Source organism: Salminus brasiliensis, chromosome 22 (assembly GCF_030463535.1).
Source record: "Salminus brasiliensis chromosome 22, fSalBra1.hap2, whole genome shotgun sequence".
In the NCBI taxonomy this organism is placed as follows: Eukaryota; Metazoa; Chordata; class Actinopteri; order Characiformes; family Bryconidae; genus Salminus; species Salminus brasiliensis.
Genome location: NC_132899.1, coordinates 31,646,555 through 31,660,144, shown reverse-complemented (window position 1 = coordinate 31,660,144; position 13,590 = coordinate 31,646,555). Strand labels below are relative to the sequence as shown.

Below are 13,590 nucleotides of genomic sequence, written 5' to 3'. Positions count from 1 at the left end.
ATTATCTTATGGCCTCAATATATTTTGTGGCCTCAACATATCATCCCATGGCCACAATATATCATCCCATGGCCACAATATATTATGTCATGGTCTCAATATATTATCTAATGGCCTCAATATTTTATTTCATGGTCTAAATGTGTTCGAGAACATGGCGCCCCCTTCAGTAGATCCAGCCTGCTAAAGCTGAATGCACGAGTGAGCAAGTGAGTGACTTGACTGATTGACTGAATGAGTGAATGAGGGAGCAACCCTCTGGGATACCACACCAACATACTAGCAACACCATGACAAAAGAAAACACCTGAAAAACACCTGAAACAGCATAACAGGAACCCCCTAGCAACCTCATAACAACTACTGTTAACACCACTACATACCACTGAGCTACCTCACCACGTGGGAGACTGGGGTTCGATTCCCGGTCTGGGTGACTATGCTGCGCTACACCAATAAGAGTCTTTGGGCCAGACTCCTAACACTGCACTGACCCGCCTCTGTAATACAGGTAACCTTGTAAGTCGCTCTGGATAAGAGCATCAGCTAAATGCCACCAATGTAAATGTACCTGGGATACCCTAGCAACCACTTGGGACAGGGATGCAACCCCATATTCTAGCAACTGCTTAGCAACAACATGGCACCTGGGAATTGCTTACACTGCTCAGTTTCTCCATTTTTCCCCAGGAAAATGATATATTATTTTTCCTGATTATATTCCGATATTGAAAATAAAAAAATGTAGAGTTTTCACCCATTAATTAAAAAAAATACCAGATAGACAGTACAATGTTTACGTATTTAATATTACTGATGATAAAATGCTCCAAATCTCACAAGAAACGTGAGCTACGAGAAGCTCGCGCCGCGCTGCGTCGTTCTCTAAACGTTTTATAGGTCAGTACGGATGTAAACAAGCGGTTCGTGAGGGCGGACTACAGTTCTCCACGAGACGGACTACATTTCCCGGTTTGCACGGAGCGAGCCGTTGGCCAACCGCGGCGCGCGGACGCCGGAGCGCGGCCCCCGATTGGCTAATGCCGGCCGGCGTTACGTGACGTTGCGAGTGAGAGGGCGCGGGAGGGGGCGCGCGGATGGAGGCCGAAACAATCGGAGATAAAAATGTAGGTGGAAACAGAGAAAGTCCGGCTGCGATTTAGCCAACCGTGAGGCGCGGCGGCGGCTCCGACCGAGCCAGCGCTGCAGTTTGAGTCGCGGAGTTTGTGTTTCAACCTTTGCCGGGAATAAATCTCGCTGTTTATGTGCGGCGGGGCGCGCGCTGGGGGAACGGCCCGGTCACGCGCTGCGAGAGGCTAAAGCTAACAGCGTTAAAAAAAAAACAACAAAAAAAAATAGAAAAAGACAATCAGAGATCAAACCCTGAAATAAAGCCAGCGGCCAGAGTTCACCCTGAGCGCGGGGGTCGGCCTCCTCTGTGTCGTGTGGTCGTGGCTGTCGCGCCAGTTTGCACATAAAGCACATTTCTGTGCTCCGCGAGCCGGTGTGCTAACGCTACATAGCTAGCTAGCTAACGAGCTCGCGCTGCTTTAAACGGTCAATCAGATTAGCGGCTAACAAACAAACAGACAGACAGACAGAAATCCGAACTACGGTCAGAAACCCCCCCTCGAACCGCGACTCGGGGTCGGAAAGGTCTCGTTTCAGGTGGCCGGTCCACTCGCGGTGCTCGTTTTCAACCCCGTGCCGGTTTGTTGTGCTAATCCCCGGAGCAAGCCCGAGCTGTGCTAGGCTAACAGGTAGCTAGCTGGCGAACGCCGAGCGCGAGCTGATTCTGAGACGTCTCGCTAGATTACGTTCAGAAACGTCTAGCCGACGTTTGTATTTTCGGGCAAAGACGTCGCAGCACTTTCCTCGGCAGGTCTGCGTACAGTGTTTGGTTAGCTAGCTAGCCTAGCTAGCCTATCTAGCTATTTTGCTAAGTGTGCTTAGCAAGTTAGCTAGCTAGCTAGCTAACTTTCACGGAATTAGCTAAGTTGGAGATAACAGGCTAGCCTATGCTAAGCTAACTGCACTCTGGAGGTGGTGCAGCACGTCAGAACATCAAGTTTCAGGGGTGAAACGGGTCGGTTGAAGTTGGCCCTGGTCTGTTTGTGTGGGATTATTGGTGATGAAGAGGTTAAAATGAAGGTTTTATTGTTAGCAGGCAGCAGTTTGGTGTTAGCCAGCTAGCTGGTTTCAGGGGTGTTTACTTCACTTTAGGGTAAATGACTAATTGCTGTAGTTTTGAGCGGTTCTGTGACTTTAAGAGCATGTTGGGAAGGCATTGTGGGATTTGTGGTGGTAAGCCAGTAGCCCACTGGTTTCCACATGTCTCCTGTGTTGTATCTGTTTCTAATGTTGACGTATTTCCCTTGTTTTTGTTCTGTATCTGCATCTGCAACAGTACGTCGCTGCACCGATCCGATCCGACCAGATCTTCTGTGATTAAGTCCGTTGTCCTTCTCCACCCCTTTGCAGAGAATATGAAACGAATGCCACAATGACGTCAAGATTCGGGAAAACCTACAGCCGCAAGACCGGAGGAGACGGGTCCTCCAAGTTCGACGAGGTCCTTTCCAACAAGAGGGCCACGCTTAGCACCAAATGGGGCGAGACTACCTACAAAGCCCAGCTGGGCTCCAAGAGGCCTGGCCTGAAGGCGGATCAGGCCGATCGCACCAAGAGGCCCAAGCTCGTTGAAGGCGACGGGTCCGAAGACCCGTTCGGGTTCGACAGCGACGAAGAATCCAAGCCGGTCACCTCTCGAAACGTGGCGCAGCCCAAGGTGTCGTCGGTCAGGCCGGCTTCCACGGAGGCGCCCAAGGCCAGCCTGACTCTGGAGCCCAACAGCAGGGTTAGCCAGCCGGCCAGCGTGGAGGCGGTGGCCCCCAGCTGGATGTCGCCCTCCCTGGCCGCTGACCGCAGTGCTCATCGGGTGCCTGAGGACGCTGGGAGGTTCTTCAGCAGCTCTACCGCAGGTTAGCTCTCTTTGATTTTACAGCATGAGGCGGAATGACCCCAAGTGATGGGATCTGGATCTGCTTGGTCTGATTTGGGAAGATGAGTGATCTGCTTCCAGCTGAGAATTATGAGGGAGAAGCCTTCCTCCTCTTCCCCAAAACACAGGACCACTCGCAGCGTTATTCATCCAACCAAATTATATAGTATTTCATTTTTATGGGCTGATCAGGACTGCCGAAATATGTCAAGGAACAGTTGGCACCCAAAACAACCAGCTTTTGTTTAGTTTTGGCCTGAAATTGATGAACCTGTTGATTTTTATGGATTGTCGTTACCGCTAGGATTACGTCAAAGCGGCAAGCGTCGGGGTGCAAGCACTCTACGCCATGAAAGTGTTTTTTTTTAGGCTGCCTCAAAAGGTTGATCTGTGATTGCTGATAAATGTGCAGCAGCAATTTGACTCGAAGCCCCAGTGTTTATGTTTGACTTGCCTTTTGTGTTTGGTTGAAACTGCAAATGTTGATCACAGGCATTATCTACTGAGCCTCCGAAACTGGAACAGTTGGAATTTTGAGGACGTCATACGGGGTCATGATCATCTCACAGAATTCGATTTGAAAGTAAAATCTATCGTTTATACCTTTTTAGTTTTATCCCTTTCTTCCCCATCTTTAGTCTTGGGCACCAACTGGGCACTCGTCTCCTCTCAGGAAAGACTCAATCAGGTGTGCTGGGGCAGGGAATAGTTGAACCTATGCAGGGCTGAACTTGGATGCTCGAGATGATGATGGTGATGTTTTGTCTTGTGATGGTGTCTTGAGATAGTGTATTAAGGCGGTTCGAATGCAGAATAGTCCATATTATTCCTTATGTAGTGTTGTACCTCACAGTGCAGAGATGAGCCAGCCACACAGGGAAGCTCAAGGCTCCAGAAATCCTTGCCTTGTCTTTAAACCCATCTGTCTGGCGCAGCTCAGAAACCTCGGCTCGCCAGCGGTCTTCCTTTTGTGGCTCTTCAGGTGGTAGAGGAGGCCCTCTTGTCTGTCACCGCTGTGTATATCTGCTGGGGGAAAAGGGCTCCGTCAGAGTGACAGGTGGCTGTCTAGATCACGGCAGAACGCGGCGAGCTCCGGGTGCGTCGGATGTATCTGAGAACTCTCGGCGGCTCATGGTGACATTTCCTTGACAGGAAGTGGCACGCTTGGCAGCGACACGGTAGTTTGCTACAGAGCGAGCTCTGACTTGAAGCAGCAGGTGTATTTGATGAGCTTTCAGTTTTTGTTTCTGAACCTGAAGCAGAAGCTGGTTCCCAAAGCTCAGCTGAGTTAAACCGTGCTGCTGTCTTTGCCGCTGTGAGCTTTAGCTTTAGCTGCCTGACGTTCAGGTTTCTTCTAACGGATTCGCCCTCCCCATGACTTGGTTCACGCTAGGGTACATCCTACGCTGTGTCGTTTGACATGGTTCTCAAGCTTTGGGTTTCAAAGACTGGCCAAAATCAGTCTTTGAAACCCAGTAGACCTAGAAATGGGTCTCTCCTGGCCTTAATTTACATTTCCACTCATAACTGGTATATCTGTCAGGTCCCTCTCGGGAGTCTAAGATAATTACGTGGCTGATTGAATCATCAATTAGCTGGATCTCAGTTTGAGAACACCGACAGACGCATTGTTAATAATAGGAGAACATTTAGGGGCCAGTCAAGCTCAACATTGGACCTTCATGTGACCAGTCAGCTCGAGGCTTATGAGTTCTCTGGCCTAACCTTTTGTCTAGGGCTGTGCAGTCTAGCCTCAAATTTTATTAAGCTATAGTTTCTAATTGAGCTTAACAGTTTTTTCTTTTCGGTGTTCCTGGATTTACTGCAGCCTGGCCTGTTGAAGAACTGTGGTGTTCCTTAAGTCAGGGAATTTGAGGACAACTTCATTCATTTCAAGGGATATTAATTATAAGCCATTCTAACAATATCTAACTATGTTAGTAATCTTTATAGCGCAGCACTAATTTAATGAGCCGTTAAATGAAGTTTTAGTAAGTGAACTTTGGGAGGAACTTGACTGAAGGACCATTTATGGAGTGGAAAAGTCTAGTCGAAACAACGTACTAATGTAGAAACCTAGTTTCATTTGGTGCCACTTTGAAATACTGTCAAAATTCGACTTCTTTAAGTGACCAAATGGATTTTGTAGACGGCCACAGTGCGGTCCGTAGTTCGTGGACTAATACGTACACAGTAAGCATAATCTTACGGTTGTGAATGTTGTCCGTTTAAACATTCTGATGAGATCCAGGTCCAGTGTGGTGCCTCAGTGACCAGGGAGCTCAGGCTGAAAGAGAGATGGAAGTCTTGTTGAAGGAATCGGTAACGTGATGGACATGGCAACGCTCTAAATGAGGAGACCGGCCACTGGTTGAAATGAATGGGAGTTGTCGTGAAGCTCAACACGCCGGTCATCTGTTCATGGATAAAATCACACTTTATAACAAAACGAGGTCCTCACAACTTCGGTGTGGAGATCTACATAAAAACAGTAGCCAGAACAAGCTGAATAGTTATACTATAGTTATACTGATAGTTTTTTTTTTGCGAATTCTTGAGCCGAACGCTACAAACTATTCATGATTTTTTTTTAAAAATCTGGTTTTGAAAAGGTAAGCTGACCTTCAGTTTGCTGTAGTTTGGTCTCTCCACATTCATAGAGATAGAAACCTGGAAATCGCTGCCCACTGGCATTGCAAAGATGGCCGCAGAGTGAACAGACTTTGCCTATAAGGACTCGGAGTAATCTCACAGTAGGACATACTGTCACAGCAGTGCCAACAGAAGGACCATTCTGTTGTTCCCAGATGTTGCTTTGTGTAAAAGTTTATGCTCTTAGAAATCGGTGTCAGACGTATCCATATCTGAGCATAATCAACTTGTTTACTGAGCAGAGAAAATCTCATCATTCGTCGAGAGCAGAGTTCAGCTTGTGCATCGTTTGGACGTGGCTGTACCGCCTTTGCTTTTTTTTTTTTAAGTTGGTTTAGAGGCACTAAAGAGTGTCTGCCAGACTGTAGGACACCCGTTTGATTCTGTTTCTGATAAAGTAATGGTCGTTAGAAAAGTGTGAGAGAAAATGTAATACTCTCTGGAACAGCGTATCTGAAAATCAGAAATGGCGAACGCTTAAGCTATAAAAGGCAGTGCTGCTCTACAGCGGGAGAGGCAGCTCTCTCTCTGGTGCAGTTCTGCAAGCCTGCCCATGACAATAAAAGACCACAGTAAAGATAAATTAAATCTTAAGAGACAACGAACATTTACACAGTAGAAAACAGACAAAAACAAATTTGTTTGGCTTTCATTTTGACATGCTGCGTGATCGCGCTGATTGTGGGTTTGAGACAAGCTGGAAAACGCAGATAAAGCGCTAGGTTACTCTGCTGATGTGTAAAGGCTGGGAATGGCCTCAATGAATGGATGCAAACTGGTGTCCAGCACTAAAAAGACTTGCCCCATTATCATTGCATGAAGTTAATTCTTGGCACGTCCCGATCAAGGTTGCAAGAGTCTCTTAATGCTGACTAACGCTGCTGATAACGCGGATTCCGTCTGATCTTTGTGTTTCTATAAGTAATACAGCCCCACAGCTTGGGAAGCTGTTCTAATCCAGTAAAATTGCCATTTTTAGTACCTAAAATCAGACTAAATTCTAATCTGATTTACTATGTTTTTAATCTCTGCAGTGTTTAATATCTTACAGTCCAGCCTGACCATTCAGTTCCCAGCTCCTTTATAGCCCTGCAGTCAGATCAGTTGGTGTACGCGCACTGAATTTGATGTTCAGAGCTGGTTTAGTACCAAAGAAAGGAGGTGTGGTTCCCCCACTGGTAGTACATTGGAGCATTTAATTATTCCAGAGAAAAGATCTTCCCACATGGAGAAAAATCTGTCAAATCTACAACCAAACTGGCTGTTTTGGCTGCTCGAAAATAGACCGTTTTCTGGAAGAGTGAATAATTTAGAGCGAGGCTTTGAGCTAACGCTAAGATGAAGTTCTCATCTTCCCTGAATTTAGCACTAGAAGCAGCTTTGGCTTTTGTTTTGGCTGCTAACTTGTAACATCGCCACTCTTATTAGCTCAGAAAAGGCTCTGAAATAAAGGTACAGATGAACTCTGTCTGGGGTAGCATTTAAAAAATGAGACTTTCGTCTGCAGCAGCTGAGGATCGTGTCTATTAAAGGCACATAGAGGACGCCAGATGGTGAACCTAAGAATCGGACGTGGATCGCTACCTTAAAAGCCGATGTCCGAACCATTAAAATTGCCTGGATTGGCCCCTGATTCCGAGTCACTGGATCGTATAGGCTCGGGATATCCCTTGTTACTTCCCATGTGGTGGAACTTGATCATCTGAAATCCGGTAGAACTTTTCCATCTATGTGTCTAATAATCTATGTGTCTAGCTGAACGTTTCTGGACAGCCTGGTAGTCCAGAGGAGTCCGCAGCGAGGTCTAGAAGCTTGTCTGGTTTGGATCTGTACACAGCATTGGTCGATATCTGGTGAGGAAACGGTTGGACAGATGCGTCCCCACCTTAAAGTAAATGGTGACTCAGAAAACCACCTGGCGGCAGTCCTGACCGAGTGAGTGTGTGAGTATGCGTCTGTGGTCAAAGGGTGGGTTAGGATTACAGAAAGCCTGAGCTTCATGGAAGGACCACGAGTGGTCAACCAAACTTGGTTGCTGATGCGCCCCTGATTCTCTTCTGGGTTTTCTCACGTCGGAAACCCTCTCCGTGATCGTGCTAGGCATCGGGGTGCAGTCTGTCAGGGTAAAGTGGGTGAGAATAGGGGTGGGGCTTAAGCTATGGACACATCCATGCTCAAACGAATGGGATGGCTTTTCTGAGGAGCTCAATTACTAATACTATGGGGTTTATTTGGTCATTTGGACATTCGTCTCTGTTGCCGTTTGCCGTCTCGCCAGCTTCGTTGCAACCTCAGTGGCTTCTGAATCGCAAGCTGATGCAAATTATGCAAGCTGTGTTTTGCAACGGGCCATTGGTCTCAACAGCCTTAACGGTAAAAACCTCCGTTCCTCTTATATCCAAAGTTTTTAGTGGCGCTATGCATGGCCAGGTTTTGTTCAGGGGGGTCATTAGCGACCCCAGCATTTAGTTAATGCTAGGGGAGGGGTGGGCCCAGTTGCAGTTTGTGCTGCTGTGGGCGACTGATGTGCTACCAGTGGAGATTACCGTTGTTTTTCAGACCCAGCAGGCATCGTCTTGACTCGACGGGGTGATAATTGCTGTTTTCGGTTCGTCTGGGGACGTCTGGAAGATCTTCGCTGGCTTTGACCTCTGAGCTGTGAGCAAAGGGCAAAGCGTGTTCGGGAAGAGGATCAGAAGTTTGTCGAGTGACGTGCTCCACTCTGCGGTGCCCCCCGGCTCTTTAACAAAGCTCAGTCTGTTTATCAGCGGAGTCAGTGATGAGTTGTTTTGACAGGCTGGAGTAATAATCGTTGTTTTTAAGCAGTGCTTGGTACTTAGTTTAATAGTGCACTCAGTCTGAATAAACCCGTAGTACCCAAGTCCTCTCTGTGATGGATTCAGCAATACAATCACAGTAATGTCTGGATTTGCAGGAGGAGTGATGGCTGTGAGTAAATGAGGACTAATGCTGCGTTTGAGCGCTCAAAGAAAGGTAGTATGTGCCGGATGATACAGCTTAGCCCTGTTAGGGCGCTTGTCTGAAGATCTGACCACCAAGCATCCGATGAGATCCAAGGTTGTCTTGTTGAACAGAGACATTGGATTGTCTGCAAACACTGAAATATCAATCTAAGCAATCTCGTAAATCTGTATATCAAAAATCTAGAATCTCAAGTTTCCCGGTTTGTGGTACAAGCAATATTGTCCAGTTTCCTATCCAGTTTCACTTGAACGCAGCATCATTGCCTTTTTTCAGAGATTGCAAGCAACTAAGATAACTAACCAACTCCAATACAAAACAATGTTGCAGCTAAATAAAGGCTCGAACTGTTCAGAATAGTCCCATGACGGTCACGATATAAATGATTTGATGTAAAATATTCGATATAACAATATCTGGTGGTTCAGCAGTCCTACAGTCAGGAAAGGAAATCTAGATAAACTGAAATTCTGGTGCAAGTTTACAGGTTTGCATTTATCTGGTATCATAATCTTTCTTGTGTGACGTTTTTATTGTTGACATACTTTTAAAAAATGATTATTGTTTATTTATTTTGTAATATTTTTCCCACTGGCATCAAAAAGCGGTCCGCTAAGTGATCAGTCCAATTTTGTGAACTAAACTAAATAAAGTACTTCTTATTATTTAAATCAGACGGCTTTTCAGATACGTGAGAACAAGAAAATAGGCCAGATGGATGAAAATGTGGATAATAAAAATATACAGGAAATAAATCAGATTCAAATTTAGAGATGAGACAATATCAGATAAATAAAAATAGAGAAGAAATAAAAAATGCAGGAGTAGTTTTAGGATGAGTCCTGCTTTGGAGTTGAATGTTTAAAATGCAGGTAGGTAGAGAATGCCGGTTAATAAATGATGATGTTAATAAATATGTAAATTTATAATGTCTACTGTATTGTCCTGTGGTATATAAATGTCCATTGCAGGTGCAAGTAGACCTAATTATAAACTTCTAAAGTTCTTAACTCTGCTAATGACGGTCATCAACTGTTTAATCGTACACCTGCACATTTTGCTGTTGGGGTTCTAAGGGACACTCATTGTTGCAAGATCAGACAAGAGCAGTGGACCCTGGAATGATGGGGCGCCATCCAGTACTTTTGGGATGAGGTTCATCCCAGGGTGGGTGGAGGGAGGGTGATAACGCTCTTGTCACCGGTTGCAATCAATTCCTCGGAGCAATGCTCCTTCAAAATCTAGTAGAAAGCCTTCTTTCCTGGACGGTAGAGACAGTTACTCCAACAAAAGCCCCCCCAAGACTTAGAAAGAAACAATAAGTCAGCAAGTGTCCCAATATTTTTGTCTGTGTGGTATAGCTGTGTCGGAGGTGTGGGTACCGTCAGAATGACTTTGTATCCAGTTCGATTGGCTGTCTACTGATGGCAGCCGCCGGCTTTTATGCTGCATGCTTAGACGGTAGATGGCGTGTTCGCTTGGATGCACTGCAGGGAGGCTCATACGGCTGCGTGGTACCCGTGTAATCCTTTGTTGATGTGGTGCTGGTTTGTTGGTCAGGTGTTATGAAAGTCTTATGCAAGCGTCTGACCGACTCTTTCTGCCTGTCTCCTGCTTCTTCTAGGCAAGACCTACAGTTGGTCCAGCGAGAGCACGGATCGCCACAGTTACTCCTGGTACAAAAACGCCTCGGAGAGTGACCGCAGACCTCTGGCCCAGACCACGACTCTAAAATCAGAGAAATCCGAGGACAAGGACTCTTTCGATGCTTGGAGCGCAGTGGTTGGGTTGGGGGCCCAATCCACGTCTCCGCTCCCCTTATCCAGAGACCTTCCGTCCAGCACGTGGACCTCTGGCGGCTACGGCCGCAGTGGCAGCAGCTTCCAGACCAAACCCCCCGTAGAGACCCACATTGAAGAGGTGGGCCAAGGGGACTCTGAGGTCCCCGTGGAGCCTTCAGAATCGGAAGACCACTCTCAGTCACTCCTCAGGGCTTCCAACTGCAGGACGTACTGCAGATCTAACAAAGGCAAGCAGCCCGGGGGCGCCGACTGCTTCGGGAGCGCGTTTGACAGCAGCGCAACAGCGGCTTTGAAGAGTGGCGGCGCGGGCGGCGGCGCCGCTAAGACGACGGGCAGAGGCAGGCCGAGGGACTACACGGTCCTGCACCCGTCCTCTGTGTCTGCTTGCAACGTCACCATCCAGGATTCAATAGACCGAGGCATGGAGGAGTTCACGTCCAACGCTTCGTCTTCCGATCCTGGGGAAGCTGGACGGCTGAGGAAGAAAGCGGAAACCGAATCCAAACCTGTCAGGTAACTCAGCAGGGGTCAGTTTCTGTAACTGCAGTGCTGTCAGATCGCTCGAACCCGGACTGGGCTTTTCAGAGGTCACCTCAGTGGCGTTCGGAGGCGAAGTGTGTGTTTGAACTAGGCCTTTTTTCATTAGTTGGGTTGACAATCACAGCTGCGTTACACCAGTGCAGGCTTCACTATAGGCCTGTTATGATGATTACATTATCAGAATCTGATTTATTGGCCAAGTATGTTCATACACGCACACAGAATTTATTTCCGGCTGTTAGCATCTCTCTACTATCTCTAGTAATTTATATTGTGGACAGCAGTGTAAACGTGTGAATAATGGGTAATGGTGCAGTAACTGTTAGGGATGCACTGATCCGATACTAGGATCGGATATCGGTCCTTGGATCGGGATCGGGTTTAGGATAACTGGCAAACGGCAAGACTCCCCCTATCTAACAAACATGGTCCCCTCGACCCGTTACCAACTATCAGCAAGTAATCCAGCTCGTCTTCCATATAAGGTGAACCGAGAAGGTTCTTCAGTCTTCAGTCTCACAGACTTCCTGAGCCCAGACAGCACTGTGCCGAGGTCCAGCACAGTTAATAATTTTAGTATTCTTAAATGAATCTGTTCATTTATTTTAGCTTGTTTTCGAAAGTTAGTAAAGGAATGATTGCGTCAATCCTGATACCTTAAGTCTCTTCCAGATGGTCAGGTATATGGTTTATTAATTCTGCAATGATATCGGATCTGTATCGGAGTTGTATCTGTATCGGAACAGAAAAAGATGGATCGGTGCATCCCTTGTAGTGACCTTGATCGTTTATGCTGTCCTCAGGATTACCCATTGAGTTTACTCGCATGTGTTTAGCCGGTCCAGTCCTCTCATCGGAGGTGACAATAACTCAATGATGTGACGGGCCGTGAGTCTCACAGCAGCACTCGCGCAACTCTGAAGCACCTGAGGAGAAAACACACAGGCGCTAGTTTATTTCGTCTAATTATGTTTAAGTCTGGTTCATACCTAGTGCATACGTGGATGTGGCAGGACGCTTGACCACCTGTATTACTCGATATTAATACCGAGTGTGACGACATGCTTTGATACTTTGTTCAGACGTGAAGCTCAACGCTGCTATTTGCTGCACAGTACAGACGAGGAACAGTGGAAACAGACCCCAGTGTTTTATTTTTAAGGAACTTTTTTGAGATCCTATAGATACCTGTAAGCACCACATGCATTCGGCCGTTTCGTCTGCACTTATGTTGCTTTGGCCTCACGTCCGGTATTAGGTATTAGCCAGCCTTTGGTAGAGACGCTTAATAGCCACTAATTGCTCTCGTTATTAAAGCAATCTTTGTTGTGACCAAGGGAAAAGGTTATGGCTGGAACCTGAGATGTTGGTTGGCGGACTTTGATTAGGGGTGTAAACACCCCACGGCACAGCTGACTGTTCTGCTGAAGTTCATGTTTAAACCTACGTCACTTTTTAGAAAACTAATCGTTTCGATTAATCGACTAAGCGACAAAATAATCGATAGGTTAAGCTAAAGAAAATAATCGTTTGTGGCAGCCATAGAAAACTCAGTACAGCTAGATTTTGGAAAATAGGACCACCGTCAATCATTTCTAACTCCCTGTTATGTTTTCATGGCACTGACAGTAGGTCCAGACCCACGCAGAGCAAATCTAAGAAGGACAGTAAGCTGGAGCTGTTTGGCTTCGATGATGGGGAGGGCTTCGCAGAAGATGATGACCCGGCCTCCTCGGGCAGATCGAACTACAAGATCAAGTATTTCGGCTTCGATGACCTGAGTGAAAGCGACAGCGATGAAGATGAGAGCTCAGCTGAGAGGAGGAGGGCCAAGAGGAAGGCCATGGCTGCGGCGGCACCCGCAGAGGTTTCTGGGGAAACCAGCGTAGACAGCCCTCAGCCTAGATCTTCTCAGGAGAGCCAGAGCAGCACAGGTCAGAGACTTGGCCTCAAGCGAGGTCAGTATGAGCTCTGCATGCACCGACACACACGCTCGCGGTGGGGGTTCTGGTGGAATTAAAGCTAAATCGAATGCCTTTAGAGGTGCTTAACTGGAGATTATTGGTACTTGCTTTCATTCTTTGCAACCAATAGAAGCCCTTATTACGTTATATGTCTAAAAGTATGTGGACAGCTGGTTCGAGGATGTTGTTGGATGTTTGATAGGCTCTAATGGCCTCTATTGTTCTTGGAAGGCCTTATGCTAGATTTCGCAGCACTGAGGTGAAGAATTGATTCATCCACTATGCCAAGGGTGTTGGTGAGGTCAGGTACTGATGTAGATGACCATTAGTTCTGAAACACTACTCTCCCTAATCGTAGAAGTGCTGTGTGGAGCTCCATCACTCCAGAGAACGCTGAGAATGTTGCCTCACAGCCTAATAGTGAAGGCTTTGTCCCCTTTTAGCTGAAGCTTGGTATTGGGAACCTTGTCACATTTAGTTTGTCAGTAATTATACAAGCAATTAATGTCCGTCTCAGGAGCTGGGGAATTGACCAATTAGAATGAGTGTCTGCATAGTTTTGGACATATAATCTAAGGCAGAAAATGGAGTAAAAAATCATAATGCCATTATAATATCATTTCTGGATGGAATCATATCTTTTTAATAT

The 13,590-nt window shown here is 46.6% G+C and overlaps 1 protein-coding gene across 3 annotated transcripts in view; it reads left to right on the top strand.

Annotated features, from left to right (window-relative positions):
* Positions 1–1,076: 1,076 nt before the first annotated feature.
* waplb (WAPL cohesin release factor b) overlaps positions 1,077–13,590 on the top strand; it is a 41,871-nt gene continuing 29,357 nt past the window's right edge. The window contains exons 1-4 of one of the 3 annotated variants that reach the window (XM_072667155.1): positions 1,077–1,127; positions 2,482–2,981; positions 10,260–10,950; positions 12,607–12,911. In XM_072667155.1, coding sequence (XP_072523256.1) covers positions 2,504–2,981; positions 10,260–10,950; positions 12,607–12,911 — 1,474 coding nt within the window. In that variant the 5' untranslated portion in view covers positions 1,077–1,127; positions 2,482–2,503. The other 2 variants (XM_072667154.1, XM_072667156.1) reach the window with 2 other exon arrangements.